Source organism: Peromyscus maniculatus, chromosome X (assembly GCF_049852395.1).
Source record: "Peromyscus maniculatus bairdii isolate BWxNUB_F1_BW_parent chromosome X, HU_Pman_BW_mat_3.1, whole genome shotgun sequence".
NCBI classification, from domain to species: domain Eukaryota; kingdom Metazoa; phylum Chordata; class Mammalia; order Rodentia; family Cricetidae; genus Peromyscus; species Peromyscus maniculatus.
The window spans coordinates 459,649-480,367 of record NC_134875.1 but is presented as its reverse complement, the minus strand read 5'-3'; the positions used below and the strand labels follow the sequence as shown (position 1 = coordinate 480,367).

The 20,719-nt window shown below is 37.6% G+C and overlaps 1 protein-coding gene across 1 annotated transcript; it reads right to left on the bottom strand.

Moving 5' to 3' along the window:
* Positions 1 to 713: 713 nt before the first annotated feature.
* Positions 714 to 11,028, bottom strand: Clic2 (chloride intracellular channel 2). The gene is made up of 7 exons (XM_076562288.1): positions 10,942 to 11,028; positions 9,625 to 9,759; positions 8,618 to 8,727; positions 8,374 to 8,499; positions 4,726 to 4,827; positions 3,666 to 3,855; positions 714 to 3,406 (listed from the first exon to the last, which is right to left on the bottom strand). The coding sequence occupies exons 1-7, from the start codon at positions 11,026 to 11,028 to the stop codon at positions 3,251 to 3,253; spliced, it is 906 nt and encodes a 301-aa protein (XP_076418403.1). The 3' UTR covers positions 714 to 3,250.
* Positions 11,029 to 20,719: the final 9,691 nt, after the last annotated feature.

The window sequence follows — 20,719 nt, the reverse complement described above, 5'->3', positions numbered from 1 at the left end:
TTTTTATGACTAAATATATGGGATCAAATCATAAATCTGCCATTTAATAGATGAATAGGGTAAAAGTGGGCTAGATATGTGACTGTAGATGGATGAATCTCTCCTGCCTGCCTGTTCCTGAATAACCAGTCAGAGGCTTATTAATTACAAACTGTTTGGTCTATGGCTCAGGCTTATTGCTAACTAGCTCTTTTATCTTAAAATTTTCAAAAAACCCATTTCTATTAATCTATATTTTGCCACATGGCTGTGGTATTACCAGTCTGCTGGCATCTTGTTCCTTGAGCAGTTGAATGGTGTCTGCCTCTGACTCCACCCTTCTCCCTCTACCTGGCTATAACCTGTCTTGCCATAGGCCAGAGAGCCTTCCTTATTAACCAATGGTAGCAACACATATTCACAGCATGCAGAAAGACCATCCCACAGCATATGACTTCTATGAACTTCAGTCTTTTTACTAATAAAAATAAAATAATAATTATTAAACTACTGGGATTTTGTGATAATAGTTGATTTTGAAATAAAAAACAATTATCCTGAACCTAACAAAATAAAAATAATGCTATCAACATTTTGCTGTTACATTAAAGTATTTTCTGATAAAATTTATTCACTTATTGGAGAATCTAATTTTGTTGTCACAGCATATTTGACTAAATATCCACGATCACTAAAGATAAATAATTTAGAATCCTGTAAGGTTAGTACAGTAAATATGCAAGACTTGATTCTTGCAATTTTATAGCCACATGGAGAACTTAAACCTTAAGAGAAATATCTTACTGTTCTTCAGGAAGTTAGCCATCAGTTAGTAATCAGTTGTGAGTATCCCTTTTTTTGTCTGGTTTTTGGTTTTTCTTTTGAGACAGGGTCTCACTCTGTAGCCATGCCTGACTTGGAATTCATATATAGCTCATTCTGGCCTTGAGCTTGTGATCCTTCTGACTCAGTCTCCCAAGTACTAAGATAACATGTATGAGCCATCAAGCCTGGCTTAGCATTTCTCTTCTGACTGTTATCAATCTCTGATCCTCTGATTCTCTTCAGATGGGTAACTTATCTTCATATTAGTTTTCTTATAAGTAAATAATAGCATTTGAGAATTGTGTTTTATTTAATTCATAGATAACTGTACTTTTATATAATTCACAGAGTTTTTGTGGGGATTAAATAGCAAAATAATAACATAGTAAGCATTCATTAAATAGCTGCTGAATTGAGCCCTGTTAATATCATTTAAGAAGATAATAGACTGGGAAACTTCTAGGATCCACTTCAACTGGCCCCGAAAGCCCCAAACAGCCTAATGGCAAAAGATATTTTTTTTTTGTCTAAGAGTAGTTGGGTAACCACTTCCTTGTCATAAATTCCCATTCTGTTATATTCAGGATTTTACTTTATCACTAAGCTGTAAAAACAGTTTGAGCTAATAAATTTCAAGTTGTAACAGAAACTTTGTTGAGAAGATTTGTGCCTTAAAATCATAAATCTTAAACAAATTTACCTTTTGAAATCATATTAGTAAAAATGGAAATGTCAAATATGTCCAGAGAAGCCACAACTCCACCAGATTATAGGTGCAATTTATCAAATTAGAAGACTTCCAGTGAAGAAACAGCTTGACTTTATATAGTTACTTTGACTGATTATCAAAGACAGTACATTGTACCATTTATATGCCTAGACTTGATGCTGACTCCTAACTCACTGCCTCACTTTTCTTCAAATCTATTAAAACACTACGCCATTTAAATTTTATCTAAACTACATCCTGTTCAAAGCATATAATAACCATGTTTTTCTTTCTTGAAGCTTCCTATTTTCTTGTTTCTCCTTCAAAGGAGCAAGTTCAGCTTTTGTTGCTAGATTTGAATGATACATTGACATGTGACATACAAGGTATTTATGAATTTTAATATATATGGTACTTTTAAAAATTCAATAGAAAGCTTTATAATCATTTCCATCTACATTATAATTTAATTGATATTTCAAAAAACTTTGTTAACTAAGCTTCTTCATTTTCTTATTTATGTGAATGAAAGATCCAATTGACTTTGCAGCTTTGCTATGTATTTCCTCCTCATCTCTTTTTATAAAATTAAGTTTTCCCAAATGAATACCTGCTCATTTAATAAAATGCTCACAAAGGCCATAGTCTCATGTCTGTGATGTGATCATATTTCTAGGTATTGAGTGCTCTTATATGACTAATTGGTCTTGATCTCGTTAATGATTTTTATTTAGTTATTTATTTGAAACAGGGTCTCACTGTGTAGCTCTGACTATGTACTTGATATGAAGACCAGGCTGGCCTTAATCATAGAGATCTGCCTGCCTCTCTTCCCAAGAACTGGGATTAGAGAAAAATTCTACCATCCTGACCTGTTTAATAATTTTTAAGAAAAAAAATCATTGTTTTGGAATTCCTGTCTTTGAAGTGGTCCTGCTTTGATGTCAGTTTTCATTTCAGAAACAGACTAATGTATGTATTAACCAAATGTAAAGTAATTTAGATGGAATTTTTTCTAAGTAGCATTTAAATTGTGGCTCTACTTACATAATTTGGAACCTCGACATGTGTTTTATTTTCATTTCTTTTTTGGATTATACTGGCTATTATTACAACTCAAGAAAACTTTTCAAATCTTCTCATTTCCATTTTTTCACTTTTGGGACATAAACAATAAATGTTTTCTTCTTCTCTAATAATACACACTCATATTATTTTTATGTACAGTTACGTTAGAATGCATAAGAACACTAGGACTTATTTCATACCTAATTGTAACTTAATACCTATTGATCAAGTTTTTCACCATTTTTCTTTGTACTCTCCCAGCCTTTGATAAGTACTATCTTAGCTTCTGTGACATCAATTTTTGAGTTTACAAATGAGTGATATCATACAGTTTTTGCCAATCTTTACTTCATCCACATATGTTTTATCTCACTTGTTATGCATTTTAGGAACTCAAAAACAAAAGATGCTTTCCATGTTTTTAATATTCAATGATTTGTCATAGGAATAAGTGAAGTGAAAATATGACTATCTGTAAAATACAAAGAGGTCAGATTGTTTATGGCTAACTAGATAACAGAAAACTTAAAAGAGTTTTTTTCCCATTACTGAGTTGATTAGAGGAAATAGTATTTTACATGCTATTATTTCCAATAATATTTCCAATAAGGTACAAAGTGAAATTTGATAACAAAGAGAAGTTTTTCTCCTGAAAGAGTTGTCTTGTCTCTACTGTTTAGCCACACTTGCATACATATTTTCAATTTCTTTGTCTTCAGGACATATGTAGGCAAATTCTTCATGGGCATAGGCATTGTGGAGATAGCACCAGACTCCTGAGAATTCTGCTGGAATGTCAAAGTCACAGTACTTCTTGACAGTAACCTAGGGTTTTAGAAAAAAAAGGAAAAAGTTGATAGTAAAATATATCATTTATGTTCTCCTATGTAGAAACACACCTCAAAGGCCAAGTACTACAAAATAAAGTATAAAATAATCATAAAGAATAGTGGATTTACTGTTTTAATGTTTTGTCTAGAAATGTACAGACAGCCATATGTTTACCTTACTAGAAGGTCACTGTGATATATAGTACCAAGTCACAAACCCCTCACTCTATGCAGCCACTCATACTCAAACTTACTTTAATAATATTCAGTTTGGATAACAGACTGCAGTCAGCCAGTGTTAGTTGATCTCCATCCAAGAACAGACTTCTGGAAACTGTGTGCTTCCCAGCACTGTCTTGATCAATTTTGTCCAGAAGTGGAATATTTAAGTTGTCATTCAGATGTTTAAATTCTCTTAGCAGAGATTTTTTTTCAAAATTTGAGGCAATGAAGTAATAAGGTCACTTATAAATGTATTATCTTGATAACTAAATATGTTCTTAATAAGCTTTCATGGTGTACATGCTGCTTGAACTAGCTCTTTTCCACTAATACCCTGATGAGACAGAGTCAGCTCAAATGGTGAGTGAAATATCTTGGACATAAGGTCCAAGAGAGGAGACTATGTTTTTATGACTCAGAGGAAAACAAACCTATTCAAGAATGTTTATTGGAGATGCTAGGTCCTTGGGAATTGAACTCAGGACCTCTGGAAGAACAGTCAGTGCTCTTAACCTCTGAGCCATCTCTCCAGCCCCAGTTTAAAGAACTTCAAAGGCATAGTTCTTCAGCTAGTTCACAGCTAGTCAACAAATGTTCGATTTGTTTTTTTTCTTTTATATTATTATTAACTTTTAAAATTTATTTTACATACCAACCACAGTTTCCCCTCCCTCCTCTCATCCCATTTCCTCCCCCACCTCCTTTCAACCCCTTCCATCAACTCCTCAAAAAGGGTAAGGCATCCCATGGGCGTCAACAAAGCATGGCATATCAAGTTGAGGCAGAACCAAGTTTTCCCCTCCCTAGATCAAGGGTGAGCGAGGCATCCCAGCAGAGGGAGTAGGTTCCAAAAAGCCATGAATTCTGTATTTGAACTGTGTTGGTAATTAATATATTGAATCTTGGATTCTAAATATACTAAAACTCAATGCAAGCGAATTTCAGAGGACAGAACAGAAAATGAAGGGGGAAGTGGGCTGTTCCCTAAAATGCACTATATTTTTGTGAAAATTCTGTTTTAGTTGAGTGATGATGGGAGAATGAGCAAGTATCTGAGAAAAATAGAGTTTGAAAAAGAATTCTTACTCTTATTTGCTTTCTTTTTGTATATTCTTAATATATGCAGAAAACTTGGCAAAGAGATTATAGCCCATATCAAAAGATTCCTTGTACTTGGGACTCAGGTGAGGATATCTTAAAAAGGAATGCAGGTGACTATAATTCCCAAACTGTATCACAGATCCATAGTGTCCTAGACTTTACAAAGAATAGAAATTTTCTAAATTTCTAAATTGTACTGAAAATTTAAGGTATTCAGAAACCTCTCAGTAGAAATATATTTTTCCTCAAACTGAGAATATTTTAGTTTCTAAAATTCAGAGGAAATTATGGCCTGGGATTTAAACCTTATATACCTATAACAACGATGCTTTAGATTCTTGATTATGTTCCTATTTGGTGCAAGGAACAAAAGCAATACATTTTCAGAAAGTAGTTGGGAAACAAGCAGGTATAATGTCTTGCTTGTAGACTCAAGTACATAAAAGGCATGTTCATCTCATTAGGCACAGAAAAGACCTTTGACAAAAATCCAAATCCCTTCATTATTAAAGTCCTAGAGAGACTAGAGATAGAAAAGACATAACATAATAAAGGCAATTTACAGCAGCTCCATAACCAATATCACGCTAAATAGAAAAAAAACTCAGTATATAACAGTTTAATCCAGGCAGGATGACAAAGGGCATAGAACCTTTAGGAATGGAGGTATGGGTCACTGCTCCAGGAAAAGAACCAAGGTGTAGATGTAACCAACTGTCTTATTAAATAAGAAACACAGAACCAATGTAAAAGAGAAAGCCAAGAGGTCAGAGCTCAGAGCTAAAATCTCATCCTTCCTCCTGCCGTGGTCCTAGCTTCCCGAAAGTGAGCTACTTCCTGTGTGTACGTCTTTTCATAGTCTTTTTGTTCTGCCTTCTCATTGGTTGTAAACCCAAACACATGACTGCCTCATCACTGTCTGTATGTACAGTCCCCCAAGTCTTAAAGGCATATGTCTCCAATGCTGGCTCTATCCCTGAACACACAGAGATCTACCTAGATCTTCTACCAAGTGCTGGGATTAAAGGTGTGTGCCACCACCGCCACATTCTTGCTATGGCTCTAATAGCTCTGACCCCTGGGCAACTTTATTTATTAACATACAATCAAAATCACATTTCAGTACAATTAGAATACCACCACACCAAGACCTGCTGGGGTGCTTGCCAAGGGTGAAGGAAATACAGAATGGGGTAGTAGAGGAAGGTAGTTCTAAATACCAACTAAAGCTATGTGACCAGTTGCAGAAACAAGGATTAGAATGGACATGAGTGTTTCTTTCATATTTTGTTAAGGATATGTTTGCACAGATATTTGTGTTTTCTTTCCTCAATTGCCTTATCATGTAATGTAACATCAATTAAGAGAATACCAGTGATTATCATATTTAAATTTTGAGATACCAAAAGAATGTCCCTCAAGGGACATTGCCACTTATTCTAAAACTTATAATGTGTTGGTGGTTGTACGTGGGATAGTTATATCATGTTAGGTGTAATTATGACCTGGATATTGTTTTCATTTGAAAACAAAGCATGACATAAGAATATTGGTGAAATTATTAAGGCCACTCAACGTAGTTAAAAGGGAGGCTTATTTTGTGGGGTAACTTACAAGTGAATGGATAGTTTACAGAGTCTGGGAAAGGGGTAGCACAGTCTGGCGGTGTTCTTTCGAGAACTCCAGCGTCCAGGGTCCAGGAACCAAACAAGAGAGCTGGCGCATCTGGATCTCAGGTCTTCAGGCTCCTCTCTTGGCCCTGCCTTGTAGGCGTGACAGTTACCGAAGCTTCAATGGGGGTTGGAACTTCCAGATCAAAGCTGGAATGGCTACCCACTACATAAGAAGATATGATTGTGTGTCATGTTTACAAGAGGTGGACTTGTAATAGCTATTCTTGGTGTCAATTTGACTACATCTGGAATTAGGTAAAACCCAAGCAGCTCAGTACACCTGTGAGGGATTTTTCTTATTAAATCATTTGAAATGGGAAGACCCACCTTTAATCCAGATCCACTTTTAACCTGGGCCACACCTTCTGCTGACAGCCTATATAAAGGACACAGATGAAGGAAGCTTTTGCTTTTTTCCTACTTGTCCTCACTCTCACTGGTGAATTCACTCCTTCGCTGGCACAAGAGCTTACTCCTCCAGGATTCTGGCATATACTGAAAGTTAGCTGAAGCATCCAGCCTCATGGTCTAAAACCTACTGGATTCTTGGACTTTCCTTTGATATACAGCTATTGTTGCAGTAGTTGGACTACAGCCTGTAAGCCATGCTAACAAATCCCATATATTCTGTCACTTCTGTTCCTCTAGAGAACCCTAACTAATACACCCCTGAATAATCTATCTCTTTGCCTCTGTTAGCTCTTTCCTCTTAGCTAATGAATACATTCATGTCCTGTTAAACCTAAAATCATCTTCCCTTCCTCTCCAAATATCCTCTCTTAAAGTACCATTGGGTCTTATTCCTTTCTATGCTGCAAGTTTCTTCACAGGGGAACCCTCTCTTTTCTTGCTCTGCTTATTCTCCTAAGCTGATTCCATCCATTTGCACATCACCAACAATTGTGACATTCCTTTGTCATCTATTCCCAAGGTGCTTCCAACATCTCCAGTTTTATGCACATATACCAACCAAAGAGCATGGTGTTCCTCCATGAACCAGCTAGCCTTCCTCCTGTCCCTCTTCAATGCTGGATAATGCTGTCATAACATGCAATCTGCCACTATGCCTTTGCTCTACCATCATCAACTCTAACCCTCTGAACTGTAAGCCCAATTATATATGTTCTGTAATAAGTTGCCTAGGTAATGCCATTTTGTCACAATGGTAGAAAACTAATTAATATGGAGGACAGTTTCATATAGAGAGGGATGGATGAGGGATAAAAAAGAAATGATACTTGGAAAAGCCACTGGGGAAACCTATTATATTTATATTGTAAGATTACTTAGAAGTAGTTATTCTATGTGTTAGGGTAATGGTCTCCCCAGGAGTGATGGACTGTCGAACAAAAATGTCTGTGCTAGGCAGATGATTAATACTTCTCTTCAACTTGTTGGTCACAGGAGTCCAAAATACTCTCCTAAGCCAGATGACTAGCACTCATGAATTATACAGTGTTAGTACTCTGTCTCCTCACTCCCATCCCATGAGTTCTTTATTTCAAGTTTATAGAAAATTTCCTGTTTTGAAATATGCTATGAATTTAAAAAATCATTTGGATCATTCTATCTATTATGTATTTGAAGTTGAAGGAGGAGGTTTATGTATGTGTCTTATTGTAATCCCAGATTCCCAAACCACTTTCGAGTTAGCAAGAATCCACAATCTGGAACTGGTAAGATGGCTCAGTGTATACAGGTACTTGTCACTGAATCTGAGGACTCGAGTTTGATCCTTGGGACCCAATTGATGGAAGGAAATATCCGACACCCACAAGTTTTTCTCTAGTCTCCACACATGTGCTATGGCATGCATGTGCATGTGCACAAAAACATGCACACACACACACACATACACATCAATTAATCAATCAATAAGTGTAATTTTAAAGATGAGAAAAATCAATCTGGAATAAATAGACCAAAAATTACCATAAGCATAATAATATCCTATAACATGTTGTACCTTGGAGGAGCCAGTGTCTGCTCTAGAATTTCCTCATTTTTAATGAAGTCTGTTTTCAACTCCTTATTATATACCAAGAATGGAGGATTGGTACCTGGGGCTAAGTTCTTCAGTTCTTCAGATTTTCTATGATCATTGAGAATAAGAAGAGTTATATCTCTATCAAATACTATCAAATACCAACATTATATTGTTGTCTATCAATATCAAGCACTAGAATCCAATATATCCTGATTTATCTTACCTGGTCATGTCAATAGTAGTCACATTAAATTTAACTCCTTTAAGCCAGAGTATCATAAAAAGGCATTGGCAAAAGGGACAATTTCTGATACTTTCCCCATCACTTCCAGCCTAGTAAGATAAAGAAAGTCCTCAATGTACTCATTTTCTTATTACACAAGCATGTATTAAGTGCCTATTGAGAAATTGGAAGTGCTTAATCTCCTGGATTCTGATAGAGACAATAAATGAAATAATATAAAATTTTCAAATGTGATCTTATACTACCATAATTTATATAACAATTTTCCTACTGTGTATTTTAGCAAGAAACATGAGCATATAACTTGTCTCACTTTTGAGATTTAAGTAAAAATATACATTTTCTTATAGATCCTTTCTAATTTTCTTCTTGAAAAGATTCTTTCAATATTTCTAGTAACCATTTCATTTATTTTTTGTGTGAGTTATTTGTTCATAACATTTTTCCATTTTTCTTTTTTTTACAGCATAACATTTTTATTTTTTATTTTTTATTTTTTTGTCATTCAAGCAAGAGCACCAATTATCTTTCTTTATTGATACAATTTCAATGGATTGTATGAACACTTTTACAACCAGTTTTACTTCATTTTTCCCTTTTTCTATTAAGGTTATTTTTTCCAGATCAATAAGGAAAATATTATACACATGAATGAAACTGTACAGCAGCTAAATAAATAAAAATAATGTTATTTAAAATTTAAACTTACTCTATCATGGTATCTCTTTCATTGCTTTCCCACTCAATGCCTGTTCCAGCTCGACCATCCTGTTTCTTTATGTTCTCATCCCCTATCCCCTACCCTCTATTGCCCACCCCTCATGCCCAGTTTACTCATGGAGATCTCATCTATTTCCTGATAGAGGGAGATATCATGGGGATAGAGAGAAACCGGGTACTAGGGAAGTTCTCAGGAATCCACAAGGATGACCCCAGCTTGGACTACTAGAAATAGTGGAGAGGGTGCCTGAACTGAACCGGCTTACCCCAGTGACCAGATTGGTGAATATCCTGTCATCACAGAGCTTTTCTCCAGTGACTAATGGAAGCAGATGCAGAGATCCACAGCCAAACACCAGGCAGAGCTCCAGGAATCCAGTCAAAGAGGGAGAAGAGGGATTCTATGAGCAAGTACATCAAGAGTGTGATGGGGAAACCTGAGGAGATGAAAAAACCAAACTAGTGGGAACTGGTGAAATTTGAATCAACAGCTGTGGAACCTTCATGTGACTGGGCTGGCCTCTCTGCATAGTGAGACAGTTGTGTAGCTTGATCGGCTTAAAGGGGCCTCCTGGTGTAGGATCAGAATCCATCCCTGGTGCATGAGCAGGTTTTTGGAGCCCACTGCCTATGATGGGACACCTTACACAGCCTTGAGGCAGGGGGAGAGGCTTGGACTTGCCTCTTCTAAATGTAACTCTCCATGGGAGGCCTTACCTTTTTATAGGAGGTAATGGGAGGTGGGTTGGAAAGGGGAGGCTGGAGGGGCAGGAGGAGGGAAGAGGGGGATCTTTGATTGGTATGTAAAATGAATAAAATTTTTTCTTAGTAAAAAAATTTAAATTTACATAAAATTTATTATTATCTATTTCTATACAGCCTGTTTTCCTGATCTGCATATTGAAGATTTAAAAAACTTCATAGTCTTACCTTGTTTAACCATAAGTATCTTCTATGATATTTTCCTCTAGGAACTTTTATTGTTTAATTTTACATGTGCTTTATCTATTTAGAATTTTTGGTGTAAGGCATAGCGGGACTTCTGCTGTAGTTTTTTTAATTATTTTATATTTTTTAATACAATATATTTCAATTATATTCTTCCCCTCCCCCAAGATCTTCCCCACCTCCCTATATCCACTCAACTTTGTGTTACTTCTCTCAAAAACCTCCCAATCTCCCAAACTCCAATAAAACCAAGACTGAAAAGACAACAAACACCAAATCCTATCAAAAATAGGCACACACAAAATACATGGAGTTTGTTTTCTGTTGGTCAACCACTCCTGAGTATGAGCCTGCCCTGGAGTGTAGCTGATATACCCAGTGCCACTCCACCACAGAAAAATAAATTTTCCCTTTCCCATTAGGTATAAATTATAAACAGCTTCTTGGTTAGGGATGGGACTTTGAGCCCAGTTCCCCTTCTCCATCTGGGTATTTTTGTCTAGTTTGAACTTGTGCAGGTTTTGTGTGTACTGTCATAGTCTCTGTGAGTTCATATATGCACCAGCCCTATTGTGTCTGAAAGATGCTATTTCCTTAAAGTCATCCATTACTTCTGGTTCTTACAGTCTTTCTACCTCTTCTTCTGAGTAGATGTCTGAACCTTCAAATGAAGGGTTTGATAAGACATCCCATTTAGGATTGAGTTCTCCAAGGTTTCTCATTGCATGTTGGCCATTTGTGGATCTCTGTGTTAATTACCATTTATTGCAAGAAAAAGTTCTCTGGTGTGGGTTGAGTGATGACTGGTCTACATGTAAAGCAATATGTCATTAGAAGCCAGATTATTACTATGTTTCCTTAGCAGAATAACTGTAGCAGGAATTTTAAAAGTTCTTATTAATAAAATCAAATCCCGAGGTGAGTAATTGGGGTCCATGCTGGTAGATCAGAGAGACAGAACAAGCCACAGCTATCTCACCTCGCCGGATCCTCAGCTGGTCTTGTCTCCTCAGACTGGAGGCCTCTGAGTCCTCATCCGGAATGGGTCTCAGCTGAATTACTGCTCAAAAGCCTGAATGCTTAACCAGCCAAAATCTTAACCAGCCAAATGCCTCTAGTTTCTGGTCCTCACGCCTTATATATCTTTTTGCTTTCTAGCACCACTCCCTGGGATTAAAGGCTGGCTTTCTGGGATTAAAGGCGTGTGTCACCATGCTTGGCTATTTCCAATGTGGCCTTGAACTCACAGAGATCCAGAGGGATTTCTATCTCTGGAATGCTAGGATTAAAGGTGTGAGTGCCACCATTTTCTAGCCTTTGTATCTAGTGGCTGTCTGTTCTCTGACCCCAGATAAATTTATTAGAGTACACAATATTTTGGGGAACACAATACCACCACAGAATAACAGTATCAGGTTTTTCTCCAAGGCCCATAATCTATATAGTCTTCAGTGAAAGATGTGAGTTCCATCACACGGAGTGGTCCATAAAATTCAATTTTATTTGTTGTATTCTTTTTTCATTTTTTTATTATTAAGAAATCTTCAATTCATTTTACATACCAACCACAGATTCCCCCACTTTCTTCCCACCCCCAGCCTTCCCCCCCAAACCCTCCTCCCATTCCCACCTGCTCCAAGTCAAGGTCTCCCATGGGGAGTCAGCAGAGCCTGGTACATTCAGTTGAGGCAGGTCCAAGCCCCTACCCCTGCACCAAGGCTGCACAAGGTGTCACACCTTAGGCACTAGGCACTAAAAAGCCCACTCATGCATCAGGGACAGATCCCGATATCACTGCCTGGGGGCCCCCTCAAACAGTTCAAGCTAAACAACTGTCTCACGTATCCAGAGGGCTAGTCCAGTCCCATGGGGGCTCCACAGCTATTGGTCCAAAGTTCATGCATTTCCACTAGTTTGGCTGGCTGTCTCTGTACTTTTTCCAATCATGATCTCAATGTCCCTTGCTTATAGAATCACTTCTCTCTCTCTCTCTCTCTCTCTCTCTCTCTCTCTCTCTCTCTCTCTCTCTCTCTCTCTCTCTCTCTCTCTCTCTCTCATCAATTGAACCCCTGGAGCTCAGCCTGGCACCCGGCCATGGATCTCTGAATCTGCTTTCATCAGTAACTGGATGAAGGCCCTATGATGACAGTTAGGGTATTCATTAATCTGGTTACCAGAGTAGACCTGTTGAGACACCTTTCAAATATTGCCAGTAGTCTAAGGTGGGGTCATCCGTATGGATTCCTGGGAACTTCCCTAGCACTCTGTTTCTCCTTATTCCCGTGATGTCTTCATTTATCATGGTATCTCTTTCCTTGCTCTTCCACTCTGTCCCTGTTCTAGCTCGAACCTCCCATTTCCTTATGTTCTCATTCCCCATTCCTTGCCCTCCATTTACCCCCTCATCCCCCAGTTTTCTCATGTAGATCTCATCTATTTTTCCTGTGCTGTGCTACATGTTTCCCTCTTAGGGTCCTCCCTGTTAGTTAGCTTCTCCGGAGCTGTGGGCTATTGTCTGGCTATTCTTTGCTTTACATCTAGTATCTACTTATGAGTGAGTACACACAATATTTGTCCTTCTGAGTCTGGGTTACCTCACTCAGGATGATATTTTCTATTTCCAGCCATTTGCATGTAATTTTCATGATATCATTGTTGTTTTTTTTTTAACTGATGAGTATTACTCCATTCTGTATATGTGCCACATTTTCTTTATCCATATTTCAGTTGAGGGCATCCAGGTTGTTTCCAGGTTCTAGCTATTATGGATAATGCTGCTATGAAAATAGTTGAACATGTGTCGTTGTGGTATGATTGAGCATTCCTTGGGTATATGCCAAAGAGTGGTATAGCTGGGTCTTGAGGTAGGTTGATTCCCAATTTTCTGAGATACCACCATACTGATTTCCAGAGTGGCTGTACAAGTTTGCACTCCCACCAACAGTGGAGGAGTGTTCTCCTTGCTCCACATCCTCTCCAACATAACCTATCTTCTGTGTTTTTGATCTTAGCCATTCTGACAGGTGTAAGATGGTATCTCAAAGTTCTTTTGATTTGCATCTCCCTGATGACTAAGGATGTGGAGCAATTCCTTAAATGTCTTTCAGCCATTTAAGATTCTTCTGTTGAGAATTCTCTGTTTAGCTCTGTAGCCCACTTTTTACTTGGATTGTTTGGTATTTTGATGTCTAGTTTTTTGAATTATTTATATATTTTGTAGATCAGCCCTCTGTCAGATGTGGGGTTGGTGAAGATCTTTTTCCATTCTGTAGGCAGTCTTTTTGTTTTATTAACTGTGTGTTTTGCCCTACAAAAGCTTCTTAGTTTCAAGAGGTCCCATTTATTAATTGTAGCTCTCAGTGTCTGTGCTACTGGTGTTATATTTAGGAAGTGGTCTCCTGTGCCAATTCGTTCAAGGCTACTTCCTATTTTCTCTTCTATCAGGTTCAGTGTAACTGGATTTATGTTGAGGTCTTTGATCCACTTTGGCTTGAGTTTTGTACATGGTGACAGATATGGATCTATTTGCAATCTTCTACATGTTGACATCCAGTTATGCCAACAGCATTTGTTGAAGATGCTTTCTTTTCTCCATTGTACAGTTTTGGCTTCTCTGTCAAAAACCAGGTATTCATAAGTATGCAGATTAATGTCAGGTCTTCATTTTGATTCCATTGGTGCACATGTCGGATTTTATGCCGGTACCAAGCTGTTTTTGTTAAATAGCTCTATAGTAGAGCTTGAAGTCAGGGATGGTGATGCCTCAAGAAGTTGCTTTATTGTACAGGATTGTTTTAGCTATTCTGGGTTTTTTGTTTTTCCATATGAAGTTAAGTATTGTTCTTTCCAAGTCTGTGAAGAACTGTGTTCGTATTTTGATGGGGATTGCATTGAATCTATGGATTGCTTTTGGTAAGATTGCCATTTTACTATGTTAATTCTACCTATCCATGAGCATGAGAGATCTTTCCATTTTCTGATATCGTCTTCAATTTCTATCCTTGGAGACTTAAAGTTCTTATCATACAGGCCTTTCACTTGCTTAGTTAGAGTTACCACAAGGTGTTGTATATTACTTGTGGCTATTGTAAAGGGTGATGTTTCTCTGATTTCTTTCTCAGCCCATTTTTCATTTGTATATAGGAGGGCTACTGTTTTTTTTTTTTTTTTTTTTAGTTAATCTTGTATCCTGCCACATTGATGAAGAGTTTATGAGTTGTAGGAGTTCCATGGCAGAAATTTTGGGGCCACTTATGTATACAATCATATCATCTGCAAATAGCTAACATTTGACTTCTTTCTTTCAAATTTCTATCGACTTTATCTCTTTTTGTTGTCTTATTGCTCTAGCTGGAACTTTAAGTGCTATATTGAATAAATAAGGAGAGAGTGGACAGCCTTGTCTTGTTCCTGATTTTAGTGGAATCACTTTGAGTTTCTCTCCATTTAATTTAATGTTGAATCTCAGCTTGCTCTAAATTGCCTTGATTATGTTTAGGTATGTTCTTTGTATTCCTGATCTATCTAGAACCTTTATCATGAAGGTTTGTTGGATTTTGTCAAAGGCTTTTTCAGCATCTAATGAGATGATCACATGGATTTTTTTCAGTTTGTTTGTATGGTGTATTATATTGATAGATTTTCATATGTTGAACCAACCTTGTATCTCTGGGATGATGCCTACTTGATCATGGTGGATAATTTTTTGATGTGTTCTTAGATTTGGTTTGCCAATATTTTATTGATTATTTTTGCATCAATGTTCATGAGGAAGATTGGTCTGTAATTTTCTTTCTTTGTTGCATCTTTGTGTGATTTGGATATCAGGGTAACTGTAGCCTTATAAAAAGAGTTTGGGCCGGGCGTTGGTGGCGCACGCCTTTAATCCCAGCACTCGGGAGGCAGAGGCAGGCGGATCTCTGTGAGTTCGAGGCCAGCCTGGGCTACCAAGTGAGCTCCAGGAAAGGCGCAAAGCTACACAGAGAAACCCTGTCTCGAAAAACCAAAAAAAAAAAAAAAGAGTTTGGTAATGTTCCTTCTGTTTCTATTGTGTGGAACAATTTGAAGAGTGTTGGTATTAGTTCTTCTTTGAAATTCTGGTAGAATTCTGTGCTGAAACCATCTTGTGTTGGGCTTTTTTGGTTGGGACACTTTTAATGACTTTTTCTATTTCCTTAGGGGTTATTGTTCTATTTAAATAGTTTATCTGGTCTTTATTTAACTTTGGTATGTGGTACCTATCCAGAAAATTGTCTGTTTCTTTCAGATTTCCCAATTTTGTGGAATACATGTTTTTGAAGTATGATCTGATGATTCTTTGGATTTCCTCATTGTCTGTTGTTATGTCTCCCTTTTCATTTCTGATTTTGTTAATTTGGATGCTCTCTCTCTGCCTTTTGGTTAATTTGGAAAAGGGCTTGTCCATCTTGTTGATTTTATCAAAGAACCAACCCTTGGTTTCATTGATTCTTTGTATTGTTCTTCTTGTTTCTATTTTATTGATTTCAGCCCTCAATTTGATTATTTCCTGCCATCTATGCCTCCTGGGTGAGTTTGCTTCTTTTTGTTCTAGAGCTTTCAGTTGTACTGTGAAGTCACTAGTGTGAGACTTCTCCAACTTCTTTATGTTTGTGTTCAGTGCTATGAAATTTCCTCTTAGCACTGCTTTTATAGTGTCCCATATGTTTGGGTATATTGTACATTCAATTCTAGGAATTCTTTAATTTTTTTCCTTTATTTCTTCCTTGACCCAATGGTGATTCATTTGAACATTATTCAGTTTCCGTGAGATTGTAGGCTTTCTGTAATTTTTGTTGTTGTTGCAATCTAACTTTAAACTATGGTGGTCCAATAAGATACAGGTTATTTCAGTGTTTTTTATCTGTTGAGATTTGCTTTGTGACCAAATATGTGGTCGATTTTAGAGGAGGTTCCATAGGTTTCTGAGAAGAATGTATATTCTTTTTTGTTTATTCTGTAGATATCTATTAAGTCCATTTGAGTCATAATGTCTGTTACTTCTCTTATTTCTCTGTTAAGTTTCTGTCTGGCAGAACTGTCCATTGGTGAGATTGGAGTGTTGAAATCTCCCACTACTAGTGTATGGGGTTTGATGTGCAATTTAAGTTTTAGTATGTTTATTTTACAAATGTGGGTGCCCTTGTATTTGGGGAATAAATGTTCAGAATTGAGATTTCATCTTGGTGGATTTTCCCTGTGAGAAATATGTAATGTCATTCCCAATCTCTTTTGATTGATTTTAGTTTGAAGTCTATTTGATTAGATATTAGGATAACTATACCAGCTTGCTTCTTAATTTCATTTGATTGGAAAGTCTTTTCCCAGCCTTTTACTCTGAGGAAGTGTCTGTCTTTGAAGTTGAAGTGTGTTTCTTGTATGCCGCAGAAGGATGGATCCTGTTTTCATATCCATTCTGCTAGCCTGTGTCTTTTTTATAGGTGAATTGAGACCATTGATATTAATGGATATTAATGACCAGTGACTGTTAATTCCTGTTATTTTTTGGTGGTGGCGTTGTGTGTTTCCCTTCTTTTGTATTTGTTGGTTTGGGATTATCTATTGCCTGTGTTTTAATGGTTGCATCTAATATCCTTAGGTTGGATTTTTCCTTCTAGTGCTTTCTGTAAGGCTTGATTTATGAATAGGTATTGTTTAAATCTGGTTTTATCATGGAGTATTTTGTTTACTCTGTTTATGGTGATTGAGAGTTTTCCATGGTCTCTTAGTGTCTGCATAATGTCTGTCTAGGAATTTCTGGCTTCTAGAGTCTCCACTGCAAAGTCAGGTGTTCAATGACAGCCAATGTTGGAGAGGATGTGGAGCAAAGGGAACACTCCTCCACTGTTGGTGGGAATGTAAACTTGTACAACCACTGTGGAAATCAGTATGGCGGTTTCTCAGAAAATTAGGTATGGAACTACCTCAAGACCCAGCCATCCCACTCTTGGGCATATATCCAAGGAATGCTGATTCATACCATAAAGATACATGCTCAGCTATGTTCATAGCAGCACTATTTGTAATACCCAGAACCTGGAAACAACCTAGATGCCCATCAACGGAAGAATGGATGGAAAAAATGTGGTACATATACACAATGGAGTACTACTCAGCAGAGAAAAACAATGAAAGCATGAAATTTGCAGGCAAATGGATGGAACTAGAAAAAAATCATCCTGAGTGAGGTAACCCAAACCCAGAAAGACAGTCATGGTATGTACTCACTCATAAGTGGATTCTAGATATAAAATAAAGAACAATCAGACCACAACCTGTAGAACCATAGAGGCTATATATATATACCATGGAGGTCCCTAGGACGACTGTGGCTTATAATAAATTTTGGTTTTACTCAATTATTGAAAAACAACAGCCAAATGAATGGAAACACATGAACTATGAACCAAAGGCTGAGGGGCCCCCAACTGGATCAGGCCCTCTGAATAGGTGAGACAATTGATTGGCTTGATCAGTTTGGGAGGCAACTAGGCAGTGGAACCAAGTCCTGTGCTCATTGCATGAGTTGGCTGTTTGAAACCTGGAGCTTATGCAGGGACACTTGGCTCAGTCTGGGAGGAAGGGACTGGACCTGCCTGCACTGAGTCTATCAGGTTGATCGCAGTCCTCGGGGGAGGATTTGCCCTGGAGGAGGTGGGAATGGGGGGTAGGCTAGGAGGGAGGGGAAGGGTGTGGGAGGGGGGGAGAATAGGGGAACCCGTGGCTGATATGTAGAACTGAATGGTATTGTAAAATAAAATAAATAAAAAAAAAACAAAAAAAAAACCCACAAAAACAAACAAACAAAAAAGTCAGGTGTTATTCTGATGAGTCTGCTTTTATATGTTACTTGGCCTTTTTTTTTGCAGCTCCTAATATTTTTTCTTTATTCTGTATGTTTAGTGGTTTGATTATTATGTGGCAAGGGGACTTTTTTTGGGGGGGAGGGAATCAAGTCTATTTGTTGTTCTGTAAGCTTCTTGTATCTTTATAGGCATTTCCTTCTTTAGGTTCAGAAAATTTTCTTCTATGATTTTGTTTAATATATTTTCTGTGCCTTTGAGTAGGTATTCTTCTTCTATCCCTATTATTTTTATGTTTGGTCTTTTCATGGTGTCCCAAACCTCCTGGACGTTTTGTATTATGACTTTTGTGTGTTTTCTTTGACTGACGAATCTATTTCCTCTATTGTATCTTCAATGCCAGAGATTCTCTCTTCCATCTCTTGCATTGTGTTGGTTATGTTTGCATTTGTACTTCCTGTTCATTTACTCAGCTTTTCCATTTGCAGCATTCCCTCATTTTGTGTCTTCTTTATTGTCTTGATTTCAGTTTTCAAATCTTGAACTGTTTCCTTCACCTGTTTAATTGCTTTTTCATGGTTTTCTTGGCATTCTTTAAGGAATTTATTGATTTTGTTTATTTTTTTGTTTGTCTTTTCCTCAGTTTCTTTAAGGGAATTTTTCATTTCCTCTTTAAAGGCTTCTGTCATCTCCTTAAAGTAATTTTTAAGGTCAATTTCTTCTGTTTCTTTTGTGCTGGGATGTTCAGGTCTTGCTGATGTAGAGCCAGTAGGTTCTGATGGATCCATATTTGTCTTTATGTTGTTGACTGTATTTTTGCACTGGCATCTATCCATCTCTTTCTCCACTCCGTGCAAGTGGTTCTGTGTCTGAGGGAGCCTCTCTTGGTCCACTTGATACTTTTTGTCCAACGGGAGCTCTTGGTCTAATTAGGGATCTTGGTCTAATCAGTGCTGGATGGACTCTGTGTCTCAGGGAGCAGCTCTTAGTCTAATCGGTGCTGGGGGACTCTGTCTCAGGGAGCAGTTGCAGTTTCTGAGGGAGGGTAAGGTTTGTGGGAGGTGGGGCTTGAAGGTTACAGGGTCTGGTGGGGGATGGTAGTATTCTGACTTGTCTGCAGGTGACCTGCCTACTGACCTTAAACTGGGACTGCAATGGTAGGTGGTGTGGGGGTACAGGGTTGTTCCCCTGGGCCCAAAGTCTAGAGGCTGGGGTGTTTGGCAATGAGCACAAAGACTCCCCTCTTAGTCCAGTCAGTGCTCAAATTCAATTTTAAAAAGTGGTTGGTTACTCCCTTAACATTTGTGTCACTATCACACCAGTATACCTTGCAGGGAAGTCTTTGTTGTAGGTAAAGTGCTTCATAGCAGAGTGAGGATGTAGTGCTAATCCTAATTGGTCTTAATAAAATACCCAGAGGTGGATATAGGAGTAAATGTTGAAAGATCAGAGAGACAAATCCAGAAGCCACAGTCACCACCTCTTACTTGGCCAACTCCTCAGGTTGAAAGAGAGTGAGCTCCTGTCTCCTCCCACCTTATATTCCCCTCTCTACCAAACCATATCACTTCCTGTCTCCATCTTATTATAACTAATATAAGAAAAACTATATACAAAATACAATAACTATATGCAATATATACAGGCAATAAATATATCAACAATGTCTAGGCCATTTGCATTTGACAAATTCAGAGAAAATACTCCATTATCTATCCTCTCTTTGAGTCCAAAGTCTTTTACCTAATTTGCTTTCTATCTTAACTTGCATCACCATCTACTTTACTATCTTTTGGTGTCTCTCAACCTTATACATTTTACACCTCTTAGTGAGTTTTTTTTCTGAGTCTCATAAACAAAGAAAACTATAACTATATAACTATCTAGTCTTCCACTCCCTCAGAGATTTGAGAAGGAAATAATATTTACTGAGCAAGCAGGAAGTGCAAGCAAGTGACTTCAAAAAATGTGAGAAATGATAAAAACAACTGACTGCCTATTCAGTCACACAAGGCTCCTCTGTAATGTTGGGGCACCCATCTTCAGGCTACTGGCCTAGAATATCTGACAGACTTATCTGTGAAGTAGGATTATCTGAAGGGCTGTCCTACCATGTCCTGGCAAAGTTCAGCAGTCCTTTCTTTTGTGTCCTGCTTGTCCCATTTGAACAGCATATTGTCAGCAGTCAAGGCAAGGGCATTTTCTTGCCCAGTGACTAACTTTTGCCACAAAGAAAGTAAACTCCATATGGAGTTTCTTTAATGCCCATCATCTTCTCTGAAGTAGATTGGTGCTGCCAGGAGCAGACATGTCTCATTGTCATAAAAAAGCTTATGCTATTTAAACACCTTAAATACCATATTTTATAGATCTCTGAAGTGTTTGAAGATGACCTGTCTAGCTAAAATATATCTGTTCGTCCTTGAAAACATACCTAATATGACTACAAGTTCAATTGTAATAGGTGACTGATTGTTAACCTGCATTTCTTTATATCCTAATTAGTTGGTAATAATAACTTTCAAGGACTAGCAATTTGCATTACATTGTTAAATTAGCTGAACAGGTACAATACCTTGAACAAGATTAGAAA